At 48.1% G+C, this 20442-nt stretch overlaps 1 protein-coding gene across 9 annotated transcripts in view; it reads left to right on the plus strand.

Annotated features, from left to right (window-relative positions):
- The window catches only part of ADARB1 (adenosine deaminase RNA specific B1), a 138179-nt gene that overhangs the window by 88726 nt on the left and 29011 nt on the right, over window positions 1-20442 (plus strand). For all 9 annotated transcript variants that reach the window (XM_070597805.1, XM_070597810.1, XM_070597806.1 and 6 more), the window contains 6 exons: window positions 2837-2911; window positions 6595-7526; window positions 11540-11654; window positions 12507-12675; window positions 13329-13477; window positions 14571-14739. In XM_070597805.1, the coding sequence (XP_070453906.1) occupies window positions 2884-2911; window positions 6595-7526; window positions 11540-11654; window positions 12507-12675; window positions 13329-13477; window positions 14571-14739 (1562 nt within the window). In that variant the 5' untranslated portion in view covers window positions 2837-2883. The remainder of the gene's footprint in view (window positions 1-2836; window positions 2912-6594; window positions 7527-11539; window positions 11655-12506; window positions 12676-13328; window positions 13478-14570; window positions 14740-20442) is intronic.

Raw genomic sequence — 20442 nt, forward strand, 5'->3', positions numbered from 1 at the left:
ATCTCCCTGAAGTGTTACGGTTTTACGTGTCACTTTTAAGCCCATAGTCCATTTCAAGTGAATCTTTGTGTAGGGCGTGAGGCTTGGCTGTGAAACAGGCCAGCACCGTTTGCTGACAGGTTCCCTCCACCATCGCCTTGCTCCTTGTTGTCCACCAGCTGGGCACGTTTGTGTGGGCCTGTCTCTGGGTTCTCCGTCTGTTCCCTGTGATCTGCCCGTTTACCCCTCGTAATACCATGCTGTCTCGATGGCTAAAGCTATAGAGTGAGCATTGAAATCAGTTAGACTGATTCCTCCTGCTTTCTTCTTCGTTTTCATGGTGGCTGCCTTAATCTTTCTCGGGTGATTCTGACATTTCTGGGTTGGCGTCAGTTGATTTTCTTTTCTCATTTAGTTTGAAGTCTTCCTGGCTCTCAGTGTGATGAGTGATTTTGTTATTGAAACCTGGACGTTTTATGTTACGAGACTCTAAATCTTACTTAACGCTTCTGTTTCACTGACTTTCTCTCCCACCGCTGTTAGGACAAGGAGGAGGCCGCCTCCTTATGGCCAGGCGGGGCTGTGGGTCCAGGTGCCCCACAAGGCCGCTGCTGACAACTCCCAGGGTGCTGCTCCTCCACGGCCTCCACTGACACCGCTGGGTCGGGGAGAAAGTGCTGACTCCGCTGGGCGTCCTCTGATACCCAGCAGGGAGGGGACGGGCACCTCCTTACCTCGTTAGCTTGTCACTGGTGGGGGTGGGAGTCCAGGCTCCCCCGTGTTCTCCCTGACTCTGCATTATGGGGTGGGGGGCACAGGGTCAGTGGAAATGAGAGTCGAGGCTCCCCCCTCATCCTTGCTGGCTGGGAGAGTGGGGTCTGGCTGTTCCTGCCTGTCAGTTCCCTGTCCTGCTGGGCTTTTCCTCTCCTGGTCCTTTGGCCAGAGAGAGCAGCTTTTGTTGGAATTTTCTTTGTCTCTGCCCTTTGGTGTTTCCAGGTTACCAGCTTCTTCAGCTCCACGTCTGGGATAACGATGCAAAAAGAAGGCCAGGGGACTCAGTTCCGTGTGGGTCCTCAGGTCCCTGGCTGGTCTGCCTTCTTGCGACCAGCCTTCAGAGCCTCCTTGGGTTTGCTTCACATGCATGTCCAGGGTTTTCAGGGTACTCAGTGGAGGAAAAGGACGTGCACTCCATCTCCCACCATTCAGGTCCTTCCTGCCTGTTTTAAAGCCAGGTTTCAACTCATAAGAACAGAGTGTTTTGGACGGTTTGTGCGTTGTTTCCAGAATTGATGGTTTGGGTTACTCAGAAGTCCTTGTGATTGCCTTCCTCGTACAACTTCTGTGCTGTCCTACATGCCACCTGTGTCCCGTCTTCATGGTGTGCCCCACCTGACCTCTCCGCCAGGCTCGTTTAACTGTCGCGCCCGTCTTCCCGACCTGAACCTCTAGACCTCAAGGAAACTAGTTTTTATTAAAACTTTCCATAATGGAAATATTAAAACATATTGAGATACAGATTGCATAGTGAACCCCACGTGCCCGTCAGCCAGCATCAGCAATTACCAGCTGTGCACTGTCTGCTTTTCTCCCCACCACGCAGGATTGGTTTGAACTAAGTCCCTGATATTATCATTCCATTTGTAAATACTCAGTCTATGTCACTAAAAGAGAAGTGCTGTTTCCACACCTAAAATGATTAACAATAATTCCTTAATGTAAGCACCTGTCCAGACAATATTTACATTGAAATTTCTCAATTGCAGAGTCAGTCTGATTTATTTTAGGTTTTTGCAGTATCTGGCACTGAGCTGTGCACATAATAGATTTTCAGAAAACATTATCTTGAAGTAATTAGTGAATATAAAATAATCATGCTTTTAAAACTGTCTGGAGCACTTTCTTGAATAAAGGATTCTAAACAGAAACTCATTTAACTTTTAGCAACAAATTTGCCAGATTTTCAGTGAGATTCAAAGTTATTAACAAATGTCGTGAAAACTCTGTATAGTTTAGATATATGGTATGTGAGATATATATATATAAGATATGTGCATTTTTTACCACATTTTAGTCCCCATTTTCCTAAAAGCAATGAATTTGCCTTTTTGTGGTTTATAATATGAATTTTATTTATATACAAAGCAACGTGTGGCTACAAAACTTGCAAATCTTCTTTTTCCTCAATGGCAATTTGGTGGGATTCTTTATTGCAGATTATATATTAGTACAATCTTGCAAAGTATAGCCAAAATATTTAGAAAGAGGAAACTCTTCAATTTGTTGATAATTGAATAATTGGAGTAATTGTTCTTTGAGGATTTCCTGTGGTTTCTCCTGCCAACAAAATAATGTTATACATGGCTAAGAAATTAGATCAGATTTTAACCATTACATGCTTTTTAGTTTCATCTATGTGAGCTGCTATTCAAGATGAAAGAGTGGTGGTGAAGCAAAATACTGTGGGGTGTTTGTTCTTGCATTAAAGCTCTATTTTATAATCCAAACCAAAAGTCCACCCAGAGCAAAGATCAAATGGCAAATGCGTTAGAGTCCTGTCATTGCGTGTCCTAGTGTGGTGTGTCTTCAGTCCGTCCTACAGGAGAGGTCTTTCTAAGACATAAATGTCATCACCTTCTCCCAAATTCAGAGCTCTCCATGGCCTCCCACCCCGGGAATCCTCTGGAGAAGAGGTGGACGCATCAGAATGTTGTTTCCTGCTTGGCAGATCCAACTGTCCTTGTTTTATGACTTTTTTCTTTAGTTTGAAATAATGTTGTAATCATTTCCATAGAGTAGACTTAGCTTCTATTTCTCATACAGTGAACACACTGAATGTTATTTTCTTGCTGTCTTTCAGACAGAAACAGTCTCCGCCAGTCAAGAAACCCTCAAAAGTATTTTGCCATGGATTTAGAAGACGAAGAAAACATGAGTAAGATCTAGGCCTATCGTAGCATGTGGTATCAAGTAGCTAAGTTTTCATTAAAAGTGTTTTTGTAAATTTAGTTAGTGAGACCAATTCGGGGAAAGTGACTTTCCCTGTGATATGGGCTCTTAACAGTGGCGTGTTTCTAACTTTTGATACATTCTCTACAATAGGTATCAGCATTTACCGTGGACATTTTCCTTACAGCTGCATGTCCAGATTCTTCATCCCTCGTTCTTGTCCTGGGCCGTCACGCGTGTATCTACCTGGATATAGGTCTCAGGCCTCTAGATGTGTAGGTCGTAAAGTGCAGGGTTTCATGCTAAGTCACCGTGTGCTCCTCATACTAACGGTCCAGATTTTCATCCGTGCAAATGTAAGACAGCCTCCGAGAAGGATTTAAACACCTGCTCATTGGGAGAACGGTGCATAAGTTTTTCCTTCACATACAGTGTGTTCTCCCTCCATTTTGAGGGAAGGGGGCTCACGTGAGGCTGTTGATCTTAAGTTTCCAAAGACTTGAATGAGCCTTTGGGCTGAGGTGGACTGAAACTCACCCCTGGGTGCTCTCCCGTCCACGCTGTCTCTCTGTGGAGGGACGGAGAGCCCGGGGTAAGCCAGCTCCCCCCTCGCAGCCTTGTTCTCCAGGAAAAGTTCAATGATCATACTTCCCTCTGCTGTTTTATCTTTAATCCCAGAGAGCACTGCATCTGGATAAGGTGCACATGCTCCCACAGAAGTTGGCAGCCTTTAGCAGAGCAATGATAAGAGGGACATCGTTTTTCTGATATATGTATATATGTACCTTCTTACTCGTCCCTGCTCGCTTGTTCCCAAGGAGGAACACAAGGATCTGAATGATGAGTGACGTTTTGTTGAGCGTGGTCATCGATGGCTAGAACACAGTACAGTCCGTTTCCCCGTGACTTCCCCCAGAACCGAGCAGCGAGGCCTTGGAGCCGGCTTGCCTCCACATGTGGCCTGGAAGTCCATCCAGTGCACACTCCTGACCCGCAGGCTGCTCCATGAGTGTTGCTGTGGGGAGCAAGGAGCGGGCTGGTCTTTGTTACGAACCTCCCAGGAAGTGTTCTCTTGCGTCGAAGTCAGTCCCTGAGGGATGCAGGCATAAAGGAATGTGACCAGTTGCCGTTTCAGAACCGTGTGCCCTCCCTCCCACCGGACGAGCACGGCCCTGGCTGCCTGGCGGGAGCTCTCTGCAGGCTGGCGCCCCATCAGAGCCGACTCTGGAGGTCTTTGTAGAACCCAGCCTTATGTTTTCACTGGCCACTTCCAGCTTTGCCCTGCAGTAGTCCACGTGACGAGGGTGCCTGAGGTGTCCCCCACGCCTCCTTTTTGTTGGGGCTGTGGGCTGTCATTCGGGTTGTAGCTTACACGGCTCTACCCAGACTGATCCTGCGGTAACCTCCCAGGACAAAGAGTCCTGCTGGATGACTTCTCGGGGGAGATAAGCCACTGGTGCTAGTGCTGAAACTTTGAAATGCCAGCCCTGTATTTTCTATCATTTCAAACTCAATGAAAAATTTAATCATGATTAATATTCACATTTATGAAATAAAGTAGCACGATGTGTAAAGAGAGCATCTATCTAAGAAGAATTGTGATAGTGGGGGTCTCTCTCTAACTTGAATATTCTATGTTCCTGTCCATAGTAGTGTTTTTAATAAGACAAAATTTGAGAAGTATTTCAGTGCTTCTGAAGGAAGTAAGAACTTAGAATTTATGTGAACTACCCTGTAGAAAGTGTATTTTCCTTATAACCTCAGGATTAGTTGTCAGAGCAATACTGATGATTTTTATTTCTTAAAGGAAAGTATTTAGTTGTTTCAGAGGTTATAGATATTGCATTACATGCATGTCCCAATGTGTTTTAATGATGCGGTTTTCTCTGTTGATAATTCTGTTTAGCAGCAACGTCAGAATGCCAGCTGTCGCCCGGTGCCTGATGCTGTCACTCACCTGTTAACCTCTGTTCTCTCTTGCTCTGCCCTCTTTAACCGTCTGCTTCCTTTGAGCACCGAAAGGAGTAACCTATCGAGCTTTTGCTGGAGGATGTTATAAATGAAAATTTAGTGTCCATTCCATCGGCTTTGTCAACTGGGCGAAGTGGTGTGTGTGTCAGGAGCACTTGGGAGAGCGGACGTGTGTAGAGGAAGCTTGTCAGCCTCCTAACCTCCCCACAGGCAGAATCAGCTTTCCCACGGGCGGTGCTTAAGCCAGGCTCGCTCTTTATGTCTGGGCCGCGTGACAACCGCCCGGGAGATTCGGGGACTTCAGCTGTGGGGACGGGCAGCCCACGCCCCCGACCTTCTGTCCCATTGAGCCCTCTGTGGGTAGAGCTGATGAACGTTGCCACAGGTTTTTCAGTTTGCTAGCCTTGAGAATCTAGTCTCACATTATGTGCTAGACATAGACCCTGGGGCCACCATGTTGGGGGAACTTTAAAGTGGCTTACATTGCAAAAAATATTTTGATTCCTTAAAAGACTTACTGTGGATTTTCCAGAGCTAGTGGTGGGTCTTTAAATACAGTCGTGCCCACAGCATCGCAGAGCCCCGTGGTGGTTCCTCCTGCCCTTCCTGCAGCAGGTGGCCTGTGAAACTAACCAGGAAAATAGAGAGCTGTTTCTTTTTCTCACTTTTAAAAACCTTGATAAACTTAAAGGGAAGAGTCAAGACTTTCTTATTCTCCTTTTTGAAATTAAAATTGTATTTATTTTGCCATGAACTTTTAGAGTTCTAAAATTATCCTTATTAATTTTACTTATAAACTACCTTTGAAAGGAAGCATAACCAAATTATTCTGTAAACCCGTCAAATATTTGTTTTAAAAAAAAGACAAAATTGCCTGCTTTGGTGAGGAAGTTAGAAGTTGTAACCTGCCTGCAGCTTCGATTTCGTATCGTGTCCTCATATATTTTTTTCTATCATGAAATGTATTAAGAATTCAGAGGTAAATCAATTCCCCATATATAATGAAAAAATTTTAAATGAATGCTAGAAGTGAAGCGTTATCCTTCAAAAATAATTTCTAAAAGGCCAGGATATTTTTCATAATCACATAAGCAGTTTTCTAAGATTGATTTATGAACTAAATCAAATAACTACATACATTGATTGAATATTCTAAACCTGAAAAACTAATGAACTTATGAATGCATGTTTTAAATAATGTCCCCTCTCCTGGGAGAGGCTGCAGTTTCAAGCCCATAGTGAGTATAGCCTGAGAGTCATTGACATCGGAAAGGAGGAAGATGCTAAACTAAGATGTATATTTGTCAGTCCTGATATTAGACTTATTAATGTAAGGTCTTTCTGGATTAATTTATCATCCCACATTTAGTGAGCTTGAATAAAGTATTTCTGAATGCTTCTGAATATTCTTGTGGGAAAAAGTATTTTAAAAATTCACCTTTTAATGCAAAAGCAGCTGGTGATGCCAACTAGAAAGGGGATTGGCCACCATTTAGCAAAACGCCAAATTACTCGTTTCAGTTTAGGCTGACAGCTCTTTGGTTAAATGTGTAGTTCTTCGTGTCTACAGCAAGGAATAAGATATATAAGCACACATCACTTAACCAGTTACAAAGAGAGATAAAGGAATCTATAAATTTTGCATTTACAAGATCCTGCAACGAAGGCGTTGTAAGTTACTCTTTCTGGGCACCGCAGGTTCAGGCAGCACAGATGTTAAGGAAAACTGCAATCTGGACAACGTGCCCCCCAAGGACAGCAGCACACCGGGGCCTGGCGAGGGCGCCCCGCTCTCCAATGGGGGCGGCGGTGCCAGCAGGAAGCGGCCCCTGGAGGAGGGCAGCAACGGCCACGCCAAGTTCCGCCTGAAGAAGAGAAGGAGGACGCCGGGGCCCGCCCTGCCCAAGAACGCGCTGATGCAGCTGAACGAGATCAAGCCTGGCCTGCAGTACATGCTGCTGTCCCAGACAGGGCCCGTGCATGCGCCGCTGTTCGTCATGTCCGTGGAGGTGAATGGGCAGGTGTTCGAGGGCTCGGGCCCCACGAAGAAGAAGGCCAAGCTGCACGCCGCCGAGAAGGCCCTGCGGTCCTTTGTGCAGTTCCCCAACGCCTCCGAGGCCCACCTGGCCATGGGGAGGACCCTGTCCGCCAACACGGACTTCACGTCCGACCAGGCCGACTTCCCCGACACGCTCTTCAACGGCTTCGAGACCCCGGACAGGTCGGACGTGCCCTTCTACCTGGGTTCCAACGGTGATGACTCCTTCAGCTCCAGCGGGGACCTCAGCCTGTCGGCGTCCCCAGTGCCTGCGAGCCTGGTGCAGCCTCCCCTCCCGGTCCCACCACCCTTCCCACCCCCGAGCGGGAAGAACCCCGTGATGATCTTGAATGAGCTGCGCCCAGGACTGAAGTACGACTTCCTCTCAGAGAGCGGGGAGAGCCACGCCAAGAACTTTGTCATGTCCGTGGTCGTGGACGGGCAGTTCTTTGAAGGCTCGGGGAGGAACAAAAAGCTGGCCAAGGCCCGGGCCGCGCAGTCTGCCCTGGCAACCATTTTCAATTTGCACTTGGACCAGACGCCATCTCGCCAGCCCATCCCCAGCGAAGGCCTCCAATTGCACTTACCACAGGTGAGGATGCACACGGCCGCCTTAGCGTGGGGTCACGTCCCCGTGACGCTCTTAGACGGGGCTTGGTTTCCATTGTCACTGCTGACTTCCCATCTTACGTCACTGTTGTCACATGAATAGTTACCCTACCTCTGGCTCCAGGCAGCCTTTCCTGCTTGCGCTGGTCAGGTGGTCACTGGGAAGCCCGTCCATGGCCATCACACGCAGGGTGGGGACACCTGAGGCCCGGGCCCCGGAGCAGTGCTGTCAGTGCTCTCTGTGCTGACCCTCACTCCACACGGCAGTCCACGGTTCCCTTCCCGTGCAGCCCGCCCCTACCATGACAGTGACCCACATCCCACGTCCCAGAGCAGCCTTGGTCAGAGGAGAGGGGAGGGTGGACTGGAGCACTGGGGCCTCACCCCAGCTCAGCGGTGTTTCCCCTCAAAGTCTCGTCTGGGGATCCTGGCACAAGATAAGGGAGGCTGGCTGGTCAGCCGCTGAAACCTGAATCTGGTCAGGGCGTCAGGGCCTCGTGGCTCCAGCAAGACTGGCTGTGGCTGCATTCCTGAGGCTGAGGAGCGTGTCCAAGCAGAGTGGGCACGTGTCAGGGAGGGGAGGGGCATGAGGGGGCCTTCAGCTTGCTCCGGGGTCCACTGTGTACCTGGGAGTCTCTGTACCTGCAGTTTCCCACGTGGGATCCTTGCCTGCTTCCCCCTGCCTGGCCAGAGGCAGGTGGCCACTCTTTAGTGTGACCTTGGACAACTTCCCTCCGTAAAATCAGGGTGGAGAGAGAGGGAATCTCAGGATGGGCTCAGATTGGCTCACGTGGAAGAGGAGTGAAGGAGAGATAGCGTGGCTGTCATCTCCAGATCCTAGAGTTTTGATTGTGTGTTGCTTCTTTTCTTGGAAATCCAAAAACCTTCTAGTCTATTGTAAAAGTTATTCTTTTAGGGAGAAAAATCTGGCCTTCTTCTCAGTTTATTCCTTTTTGTCAAAATATTGTTGAATTTGGAGATAAAACATATCCTGGTTTGATCAGAACACCAGAAGCCTCCAAGTGGTGGGTGGCCACCTGTGTCCTCCCGGAAGGGTCCAGCAGGGCTGCAGCCCCTCTTGTGCTGCTGGGGACAGTGAGAGGAGCCTCTGTGCACTGTCACCTCGCCTGAGATGCCGTGGTTCTCAGTTTTGAAAGAAAGAAATTTATTTTATTTTGCCTAAAGCAACCAAATACAATATCAGTATAAAGTAATACATTCAAAGCATTTTACTGATTTTTTTTTTACTAACCTAATAATTGCTTCCTATAATAACCTCTTGTCGACATTATTCATAAGAACTTTAGTCCATTTATAATTTTACAAACCGGTGGCACTGGTTCCCAAGTGATTTTTTTATTTTCAGTTTTAGCATTTGCTAAAATATTTCAGCCTGAGTTCAAAATAGCATCGGATGTGACCTGTCTTCCCTTAGCGCCAACAGAGTTGTGAGTGAGACGATCGGAATCAGATCGAATGCTGTGAATCCCAGATGCCCGAGTTTCTAGGTGTAGATGAGTAACGCCGGGGAGAGGAGGGAGACGGAGGTCTGTGTGTGCACGTGTACACGTGTGTGCGTGTGTGTGCATGCACGTGTGTGTCAGCACTTGCAACCCACTCCCCAGGCCTGGCCCTGTGACTTCAGTGTGGAGCAGTGACCAGAGCTCCTTGGTTGAGGGGCCGTGTGGAGCCTGGCTGGGAAGGGATGTCTGTTGGAATTCAGCGTAAGGGGAGGGGTGGGTGGGCAGGGGCCGTCTCAGCCCCACCCCATGCCGCTTGCCCTCGTTCTGCAGGTGCCGAGCAGCAGTTTCTGGACCTCTGTGGTCCAGGGCCAGCGAGGCCTGGGAGGGGGAGCTGTGTCTGCCCCACGTCTGCTCACAGTGGCCCCCACCACGGTGTCTCCCGAGCCCCCATTGTAGCTCAGGATGTAACCACGTCTTCCTTGGGGGACCTAGGGGTGGCCTTTGCAGAATCAGTCCCTGCAGCTTTATTTTTGGGCTCCATTGTCTCCCCACTGGGAACTTCCAGATGTACATTTCAGGATGGTGGAAACCCTCACCGTTTTCCTAGAGTAACCCTTACAGGACTTGGTTGCCTTCATGCTGTTCACAGTGACATTTGAGGCTTTAAAACTCAGATGACGCAGCCATATGATGAGCGCAAGCCCTCTGTCAGCAGTGAGTTCTGCCCCTCACCGGGCGTCAGCAGCCCAGAGCCGGCCTCTCAGCTTCTGTGTCCTTCAGGAAGTGGGCAGCCTGGGGCTGGGCGGGGCTTGACTTTTGACAGCATGTTACTGTTGTTGTTATATCTGCCCCTAAAGTTTAGAGGGAGAGTCACCTCATTGCCCACAGGAATGAGATAGTGATCTGTTTAGGGGATGGAAGAGCCATCCAGGGGGCCAGACGCTGCTTCTGGCAGGTAAGTGTCAGCGTGAGTGCCCGACCTCCACCCGGGCGTCTCTGAGCTCCGGGGATAAGCTCATCGGCTTCTCTAGGAAGCTGGAGATGCGCCTGACCTTAGTGAGGCGGGAGCTTCCACTTCCTCTGCTTGTCCTCACCCCCTCCTCTTATTTTCCTTCTGTATCATTGGGACGTGTTTTATCTTTGATGCTCCGGCCGCTGTGCTGGTCCTGCATCCTGTGTTTCTGTCTGCAGCCTCACTCCCTTTCCTGGGCTCGCCCCCGGGGCATCGATGCCTCTGTCAGGGGCTCAGAGTGAGGGCCATGGCCCCCGAGTCTGGATCTTCTGCCCACGTTCCAGGTATCTGGTCCAGAGCACTGTCTTCCAGGGCTCGTTGGTGTTTGCTGGTGCAGTGACAGGAGGAGCACTTCCTGACAACTATGTTTTTCCCCAATAAGTCATCATTTAGGATGAGTGACTTTTCTGTTCATTTTAGGAGTATGTTATTAGGGGCCAACCTGGAGACACTGTATTTGGCTGTTTGTCATGACGAGTGTGAGACTGGTGGGACGTCGGTCTGACATGGCTCCTTGCACACGTCTCCCGTGAGGCATTGTTTCCAGAGCACTGTGGAGTCGTTATATCTGAGGGGAATCATAAGACTGTGTCCAGACTCCAGCGTCTATGTCTGCCCCTGAGAAGCGCCCCCTTCCGTCTAGGTGGCTGTCTGGGCTGGTGACACGCCGATCGAATGTTCCAAACATCACCTTCAATACCTTCGCTTTGAGTGTAGCCTTTAGTACGTTCTGACATCATTTGGTCTCAGTGATGAATGCCCTGTCACGCTCTAATCAGCGCGAGTTTCTGAAAGAGAGGCTGAGCCAGGCTACTCTGTTTTAGATGTTAACACGACTGAGAGACACGTCTGATGGGTGTCTCTGAGAGGGAGGTGCTGTGCAGAGCGCACTGGTTCTCCAGGCTCCCCCTCTCTGTCTGTGATGTTGCGTGTCACACCAAGGGCGTGCTCCCCAGACCTGCCAGCCCCTGAGCTGACCGGGCAGCACCTCCTGGGGTCGGGAAGAGGAGCACCCTCACTTCCTCCAAAAGCCCCGTCACTCGAGGGAGTGTGGCCATGGGCCGCTTGGGAGGGCCCCTGGGAGACACCGAGCAGTGGGAGTGGGAGGCAGGTGACCCCCGGGGGCACTCTCCCGGCTCTACGGAGGGCAGGCTGGTGCTGTCAGGACCGGAGGGATGGCACGGGTGTGCCTCCCGCTGCAGGAGCGCTGGCCCTCGTGGCCGGGCACTGGACTGTCCCTGACCTCGACTCCCAGCCAGAGGATGCCAGCCAGAGCCTCACATGCTCCTTGGGCGGCTGTTTCCGAGGAATATTTTGGAGGAAAAAAATCCACGCATGCGCACATGCACACACACGTGCGCACGCGCACACACACGTACACACACACACACATCTGCCAGATTTACCTGTGTGATTTCCAGAAGAGAAGCCATCTGTCTCGACACTGAGACGGGGAGGAGCACGTGTTGACATTCACGGCAGGTGCGGGCTGCGCCCCTAACCCGCTGCTGTGGTCCTCAGGTGTTAGCGGATGCTGTGGCCCGCCTGGTTCTGGATAAGTTTGGTGACCTGACGGACAACTTCTCCTCCCCTCACGCGCGCAGGAAAGTTCTTGCCGGAGTCGTCATGACAACAGGTAAACGGGTTGACCTGTAAAAATCTCTGTGACGCTAACAGGTCATTTCTTTCCTTCTGCAAAATGTCTACCATATGCAAACTTAGGAACTTCGCTTACAAACAGTTTTTCCCTAAATGTACATCTTTTAACCTAAGTTATTTTCATTTGGAGAAAGCAAACCATACTGATATTCGATTCCTATAATCTTATGTGAATGGTCTTGATCTACTCTGGAAAACTGTGCTGTTTAATTCTCACTTCATTTGAAAGTAGGACATATCTGATTTATCGATTAATGTTAATGCTGCCAGATAAGTTTCTGTGTGACTTTATAGGGGTGAGGGGAAGCCCTAAGAAGACTAGAAAACCCGTGGGGAAGAGCACACTTTGGGATGGCAGAAGAAACGGTTCGGCAGTGACAGATCCCTAACCAGCACACTGGGGGTGGCTTCCTGCTTCCCTGGGTGTGTGAGGCCGTTTCTCCGGCCTCTTGAGTACTTCGTTATTAATTTCAGGATCAATTACCAGATCCGTTAGTCTACCTTTCCTCCCTGTATCCACTGGGGGACGTTCAAGAAAAGACTATTGCATTCTGGATGGAATAGCTTTCTTAAGTTTAGAATCTTTACGCTAAGTGGTGAGAAGGGTGAATTCCCAGAAATGTCGCAAAGCGAGTCCTCTGTAGCAGGCTATTTGCAGCGCGTCAGCCTGTGCAGGCGGGAATTAGGCGGTGAGGGTGCGTGAAGAGTTGCTGAGCAGTCTACTGGCCCCTCAGAAGTCAAGTCCCTGAGCATGCCTGCAAACCCTGGGAGCACAGTAAGGCGCACGTCGCTGGAAATTACAAGGAGTAATTTCTCTTTTGTTTTTCAGGCACAGATGTTAAAGATGCCAAAGTGATAAGTATTTCAACAGGAACAAAATGTATTAATGGCGAATACATGAGTGATCGTGGCCTTGCATTGAACGACTGCCATGCAGAAATAATAGCTCGAAGATCCTTGCTTAGATTTCTTTATACACAACTTGAGCTGTACTTAAAGTAAGTTTAGAAGTAAATAAGTAAAAGAAGCTTTTTAAAAAAAATATTCCCTTCCTGTCAGAAAATATTGAGAAACCTTTTATTGTTTGGTAATCACTGAAAAACCCTCAAAATAGTAAGTTTATCAGTAACAATGCGGTTGGTTCCCATTTTCCCATGATGCTCAACCAACAAGATAAGAGTTGGCTAAACTATAAGACACACACATACGTGTGTACATATGCATAACATAGTCGTGGATTCAAAGTCTGTGTTCAAGATGGTGTGCTCTTGTCGTATGCCATATAAATATAAATAGAACTGAGCTGCCTGGTAAAAATGGTCCTTTTTATTCTGGTCACTGTGCCTGAGAAGAATATCATGTTTCTAGACCGCTTGTCTTCACAAAGCCATTTCTCACGCACGGTCCTTCTGCTCTAAAGTCATAAATGAAGAGAAGGAAGGGTTACTCGCATCTCCATGACACGGCCGTTATTAAGTGGACGAGAACGATGTTAATTATCCTAATCACGTAGAATAAATGTTCCTGTTCAAGCTTATCTTGACCCTGTTGAAAATACTGGCCTTTGAAAACCCGTGTGGAATATGACCGACTAAATTTTGACAAACGTGTACAGCTTTTACGTTTATTTTTGCAACTTGTTTCCTTTCAGTAACAAAGATGATCAAAAGAGGTCCATCTTTCAGAAATCCGAGCGAGGGGGGTTTAGGCTGAAGGAGAATGTGCAGTTCCATCTCTACATCAGCACGTCTCCCTGTGGAGACGCCAGGATTTTCTCACCACACGAGCCGATCCTGGAAGGTAGGAGACCGGGTTTCCAACAGGCGACGGTTTCTTGAGAAAATTCCTGAGTGTGCAGTGACAGATGAAACAGTAAACCTACAGGATATCCTTTGTTTCTTTTTCCTTGAATTTCAGCCTCGAATGTGGATCTGATAGAAATATATAAAAGCATGAGATTTTTCTTCTCGATTAATCATTTAATTACAAAATTTTAATGAATGAAAAATGTTGATTCAAATAAACTGAGTAATTAGAATAGAGTGAGGATATTAGATCTGAATTTTTTCCTGGATGTATTTAAATTTGGATGATATTTATCTCTAAATCAGAGAGGTACGTCCTTGTCCGTGTCTCTGATGACCTGTAATATAATAGATGTGTGACTGAAGTATTTGACATCTCAGAAGCGGGAACAGACTGATGACAAGGCAGACCCCTTTGCTGTCACATTTTTCTCCATCCTTCTGTGCATATGGCTTAGTGCTTCTGTTTATAGTAACTTGTACCCACATCCCTTCTCCCAAGCTTGAGCATTATTTATTCCAAATAAAATGTTCGATTAGATTATTTTCCTTGATTTCAAAAGCAACGCATCCCCACTGTGGAAAATTGCTGAATGTTTTTAAAATATCAGAAAGGAAATTTAAATCATCCATATTTCTATAACCCAGAGACAAACTCTGGACATTTGTGCACGCTTCCTATGGATTTCCCTCCATGTCCCTATAGGTTTATTTTTGAAAATCTAAAAATACAAGGAAAAAATATAACAAACACCCAAATATCCATCACCTAGAGTTAGCAAATTAGCATCTTGTTTTGTTTGCTTCAGCTCATTTTTAATGATAGAAATAAACCATTTTGGTTAAAACGGAAGCCCTGTTTCTCCCCGGCCCCTAAGGAGACAGTTTCTCGAATTTGGTTTGTATTAATCCTTCCTGTCCAATGTTACTGCTTGTGTTGTACGTACATCTGATGCGTGTAGAATAAACAGATGCACATGTAAGCACAAACAATGCGTTACATTTATAGGGAGTTGTTAGATGTGCTTCTCAGTGAGTTAAATAGATGGTTTCCTGCCTGAGGGTCCTTCGCCTGTTTTCTCTTGTAGAACCAGCAGACAGACACCCGAACCGTAAAGCCAGAGGGCAGCTGCGGACAAAAATAGAGTCTGGCGAGGGGACGATCCCAGTCCGGTCGAATGCGAGCATCCAGACGTGGGACGGGGTCCTGCAGGGGGAGAGGCTGCTCACCATGTCCTGTAGCGACAAGATGGCGCGGTAAGGCCCGGCCCCTGAACACCGCCTTGCTCACGCGGGCTCCACTCCTGTTCTTCAGAAACCGTTGGGTTTTGTCCCATCTCCTCTCCAGGTGCTCCACAGCGTCTCTGAAGGACTTGGGTTCTAACAAGTGTTGCAGGACCACTTGAGGGGTGAGCTGGGGCCTTGACACGGGAGGCCCCGGGCTTCCTGCACCGCTGTCCTTCAAAACACACCTCAGCTTTCTGTACATTTTTATATATGGGCGTCTAGGGTGAGCTGTTGTATTTCATGTGCTACAGACTGGGGCGTTTGACACGATTTGCTCCAGAGAAAACAAAGAGTTTCCTGCTTTCATGGTCACAGTTCAGTTAACATTTTGGGAAATTGATATTTGCGTTTTAAAACCAATGTGGTCTGTGATCCATTTTGAGTTAATTTTTGTGAAGAGTGTAAGGTCTGTGTCTGGGTTCCTTTTTTCGCATGCGGATGTCCAGTTGTTCCAGCATCATTTATTGAAATGACTGTCTTTGTGCTGTTGTGCTATCTGTGTGCCTTTGTACTATCTGTATATAGTTGACTATATCTGTGCGGGTCTATTTCTAGGCTTTCTGTTCTCTGTTCTCTTCCATTGATCTGTTTGTCTGTTGTTTTGCAAGACCACACTGTCTTGATTACTTTTCGGGTTCTGGACCCAATGCCACCGTGTATGTGACAAGGGGGATTTCCCCACACATCCAACAAGCAAGTCTCAGACACCAGCTGGGTATCCTGCAATTTAACTCAATTCTGACACTGTCTACCCAGAGTTAGCGCCAGATCCTACAGGGTAAAGGCTCAATCCCACAGGAACCCCCCATCCCCACTTCAGATGATAAAAGTCCAGGTTGTCACCTGTGCTTCTGGCCGACCGACTGTAGATCAGAGGTTCCCATGACCCCCTCCTTAGGTTCGATTAATTTGCTAGAGCAGCTCACAGACCCCAGGGAAACATTTTACTTACTAGATCACTGGTTTAGTATAAAAGGACATAACTCAGGAACAGCCAGATAAAAGAGACGCATAGGGCAGGGGATGTGGGAAGGGCACAGAGCTTCCACGCCCTGTCCAGGTGCACCGCTCTCTTTGCCTCTCTACCTGTGTTCTCCAACCCGGAGCCTCTGTGAATCCTTTCCTTCTGGGTTTTTACGGAGGCTTCATTACAAAGGCCTGGTTGATTAAATCATTGACCATCGCTGTTTGAGCTCCATCTCCAGCCCCTCTCCCCTCCCTGGAGGTCAGGGGCCGAGACACTGAAAGTTCCATCCTCCGTCACGTGGTCAGTCACCTGCACTGGCAGCAGCCCCCATCCTGACGTGCTTATGAAAGTCGTCTCATTAACATAACAGAAGGCACCTTTATGGCTCTCATCACTTAGAAATTCCAAGGCTATTAGGAGCTGTGAGCCAGAAACTGGACAATGACCAAATACATATGAGAAATATATGTATTTGATTATCTGAATGACCAAATACACATTTTTTGTAAATCATCATATCACAATTACTGTAGCTTTATAGTAAGCCTTGGTCAGGTGGCATCAGTCCTCCAACTTTGTTCTTCTCCTTCGACACCATGTTGGCTGCTCTTTGTCTTTCGCCTCTCCATGTGAACTTTAGGGTCAGTTTGTCAGTATCCACAACACAACTTGCTGGGGTTTTGAGTGGATTTGCACTGAATCCATGGATCAGCTGGGGAAGAACTGACGTGTCCTGCCAGTGTCGAGTCCTCCCACCCATCAACATGGAATAGCTCTCCACTTATTTAGTTCTTTGATTTCTTTCATCCCTTTTGTAGTTTTCCTCACATAGGTCTTGTTTGTATTTTGTTAGATTTATACCTACGTATTTAATTTTTGGAGGTGTTAATGTAAACAGTATTGTGTTTTTAATTTCAAATTCTGTTTGTTCATTGTCAGTCACAACTGATTTTTGACCAAGGCTCAAAGCCGACTCAGTGAAGGAGATAGTCTCCTTAATAAGTGCTGCTGGGACAATTGGATGTCCCTGTGTGAAAAACAAACAAACGAACTTCATATTTTGCACCACATACAAAAATCAACTCAAAATGGGTCATAGACCTCAATGTGTAAACGTTCTAGAAGAAAACAAAAGAAAATCCTGGCAATTGGGGTAGACAGTTTCTTAGATACAACACCAAAAGCACTCTCCATAAAAGGAGAAATTGATAAATTGGACCTCATCAAATTAAAAATTACTTCCTTGAAAGATACTGTTAAAAGAATGAGAAATAAAGTCACCAACTGGGAGAAAATATTTGCAAATCATATACCTGATAAAGGACCTGTATCCACAGTATATAAAGACTCTCAAAACTCAACAAGAAGGAAAAGCAATTCTTTTAAATGGGCAAAGTATTTGAATGGATCCTTCACCAAAAAAGATGTCAACTATGCACAGAGAAAGATGCTCAACACTACTACTCACTAGGGGGATGCAAATGAGAAGGCTGGGCACAGCCGTCAGGGTGCTAAGGTGGGCAGGGCGGCCATGCAGTGTCGGCAGTGCTGCGGGGGGTGAAGCCGTGCCCTCTGAGGGCGTGCAGGCAGTGCAGTCACTTCTGAGGACAGTTGGGCAGTTTCTGAGCAAGTCAAAGATGTGTCTGCCAGCTGCCCCGGCCATTCTACTCCAGGATGTTTCCCAAGAGAATTGAAAGCATGTGTCCACACAGACACATCCGTGAGAGCTCAGGGAAGCCTTCTTTGTAGTCATCAAAAACCCAAAGCAATCCAAACGGCCATCAGTAGGTACGTGGATAAACAAGGGCGGTACCTCTGTATAGTGGAATACTATTCAGACAGAGAAAAGCAGGGAGGCAGCCCAGTGGCGTAGTAGTTAAGTTCACACGCTCTGCTTCGGCTGTCTCCAGGGTTCACAGGTTTGGATCCCAGGCACGGACCTACACACTGCTCATCAAGCCATGCTGTGGAGGCATCCCACATACAAAATAAAGGAAGGTGGGCACAGATGTTAGCTCAGAGACAATCTTCCTCAAGCAAAAAGGAGGATTGGCAATGGATGTCAGCTCAGGGCCAGTCCTCCTCACAAAAAAAAAAGGAACCGTGATATGCAATACAACATGGATAAATCTCAAAATAAGTGTGCAGAGTAAAAGAAACCTGACAAAAAAGAGTGCTTACCCTGTGACTCCATTTCTACAAATTTCTAGAAAATACAAACCGATCTGCATGACAGGAAGCAGACCAGCGAGCGGTTGCCCAGAGGTGGGGGCCTCAGCAAGAAGGGACACTGGGAACAAGGTGTGAGGAAACCTCTGTGGGGGGCTCATGGGCATGTGCATAGTTCACGACTTACCAAGTTGTGTGCTTTACATCCATGCAGTGTGTCCTGTGTCTTTTGTACCTCAGTGATGCCCAGGAGAAGGGCTCACAGTGGCCACTAGGAAGTGGTCAAAGGTAAACGGCGGGAAGCAACCCAGCTGGTGAGTTAGGATGAGGATGAAGAGAAACCCAGAGAAGTAGCAGAAGGACACAGCATGGAGCAGTCATTATGTTCAAAGGCAGCAGAGACACAGCGAGTAGTGGCAAAACTAGGGTTAGTTCTTTGAAACGGATCGTGAGATTGACGAACGCTGGCGAGTGTGACCAGGAACACAGAGAAGGCACGGCCAAGCCTTATGAGGAGTGGCAAAGAGGATGGTTAAAATGGAGAATTGTAGACAACTTTGCTACCAACATGTTTTAAAACCAGATGAAATTAAGAATTTTCTAGAAAAATGTACATTCCTAAAATTGACTCAAGTATAGGTAGAAACTTTGAATAGAATTATAGTCATTAAAAATATTAAGCCAATCACCCCACTCCCAGGAGAGAAATAATTGGAGGAAATTGAAAGAAAGGAGGTGGCTGTGGAGGAGGAGTCTTTTCCACAGCTCGCTCAGATGGCTTTCATGTGAGTTCTCTGCATCTTTGGGGGCCAGTAACCCGTTTTTATGATCTTTTCTACAGATCAGAAAAGTAGGGAAATTTCCTCTGCTCGTTTTGTGGGATTTCTGCCACCTTTCTCCCCAGACCAGACAAGGACAGTGAAGGAAGGCCAGCGACAAGCCATCCTCAATTATGAAATGACATGCTCACACCAAATCCTGGAGTGTGCTTTTAATGGTTTGATCCAGTCCTTCTAAATCTATAATTTTAATGTAACTTTAACCAAAATCTCATTTTTCACAGCACTTGGAGATCTAATCCAGCACTCAAATGGAAAAGTATCAATAGAAACCTGAATGGTGATTGGTAGGAGGGTAGCGAAACAGGGTCCCTATCTGGAAAGAGACTGACGACGTATGGTGCCCACTTGAGGTTAGGCGTGCCTGGATCCAAGAGGAAACATGAGCTGGAAGGGAGTTCACGTCTCTCCCAAGGAGGAGTGAGTTCACACGCAGGTCATCCAGAGCTGCTGGGGCGGGTCCACGGTCACCCAAAACCCAGGCTCCATCTCCCCGCACCCTGGGAAGTTTCCTCTGTCCTCCAGCTCTCCACAGCTCCTGGAGACGGCCACATCCCAGGTGTCAGGTCTGGATTCGCGGCAGCAGCAGGACCAGGCGGGCGTGCCTCCCAGCCGGCTTCATCACATGGTGTCATCATCAGAGCCTGGCGCAGGGCCGCCTCTTGCCATGAAGGGAGCCGGGCTGGCCGGCCTGCACGTTGCCGTCTGGAGTAGGATGGAGGCTCGGTTGCTCAGAAGAAGGAAAGGAACGTGGGGCTGCAGCCGACAGTTTGCCGTGTGAGACTCCGGGAGGAGCCCCGCCGGCCAGCGAGCGGCCCTGGAACCGTGGGCTGTCTGTGGGCCCGTCTCCACAGTGTCCAACAGCACCTTCCCGAGCAGGGAGGACGTGAATGTGGCGAGTGGTCCCTGCTGTTTCTGTGGCCTACATTTAAGCAGTTGTCTTAAACTAGGCACAGAAAGCCCAAATTATAAAGGAAAACATGAATAAATTTGACTAAATCGAAATTTTAAAACTTACTTGCCAAAACCCCCATAGATATAGTGGGAAGAAAAGCTGCATACTGGGGAGCGAGATTCTGACTCGTAATCACCAAGAGGTGAGGACCTGGGCTGTAAAGCGAATGCCTGTTTTCGCACGACGCAGAGGCAGGAACCGGCAGGGGCTTTGCCGGGGGCGGTGGGATGGTCTGTGTCTCCTTGAAATGGGGCTCACGGCCGCCAGCCCTCTGACTCATGCCTTTCCCTGTGTGCTGGCGTGTTATCTCAAGGAAAAAGCAAAGATGCGCCAGGAGGAAAGGAGCAACGGTCGCTCCTGGAAGGGACGACACTGGGGACAGCCCCCTGGCCCACGCCCACCCTCCACGTTCCCAGCCACACAGCTCTCCAGTTGTCCGCGACCCCAGCCCGTGTCCCACGGTCAAGGCACACAGACCCCGCAGCTGGAAGCTCAGTCCCTCATGACTGCCCCCACTTCAGATGCCAGCTGCCCAGATTGGGTGCCCAGAGTCCCCACGCTTCTCCCTGACGTGGCTACAAGTCAAGGGTTCCCACAACCCCTCCTTGGATTCAGTAATTTACTAGAACAGCTCACAGAACTCGGGAAGAACAGTCTACATACATTTACCAGGTTATTATAAAGGCCACGACCCGGGAACAGCTGGCTGGAACAGGTGCACAGGGAAGGTATGGGGTGTGGAG

This window comes from Equus przewalskii, chromosome 27 (genome assembly GCF_037783145.1).
Source record: "Equus przewalskii isolate Varuska chromosome 27, EquPr2, whole genome shotgun sequence".
NCBI classification, from domain to species: Eukaryota; Metazoa; Chordata; class Mammalia; order Perissodactyla; family Equidae; genus Equus; species Equus przewalskii.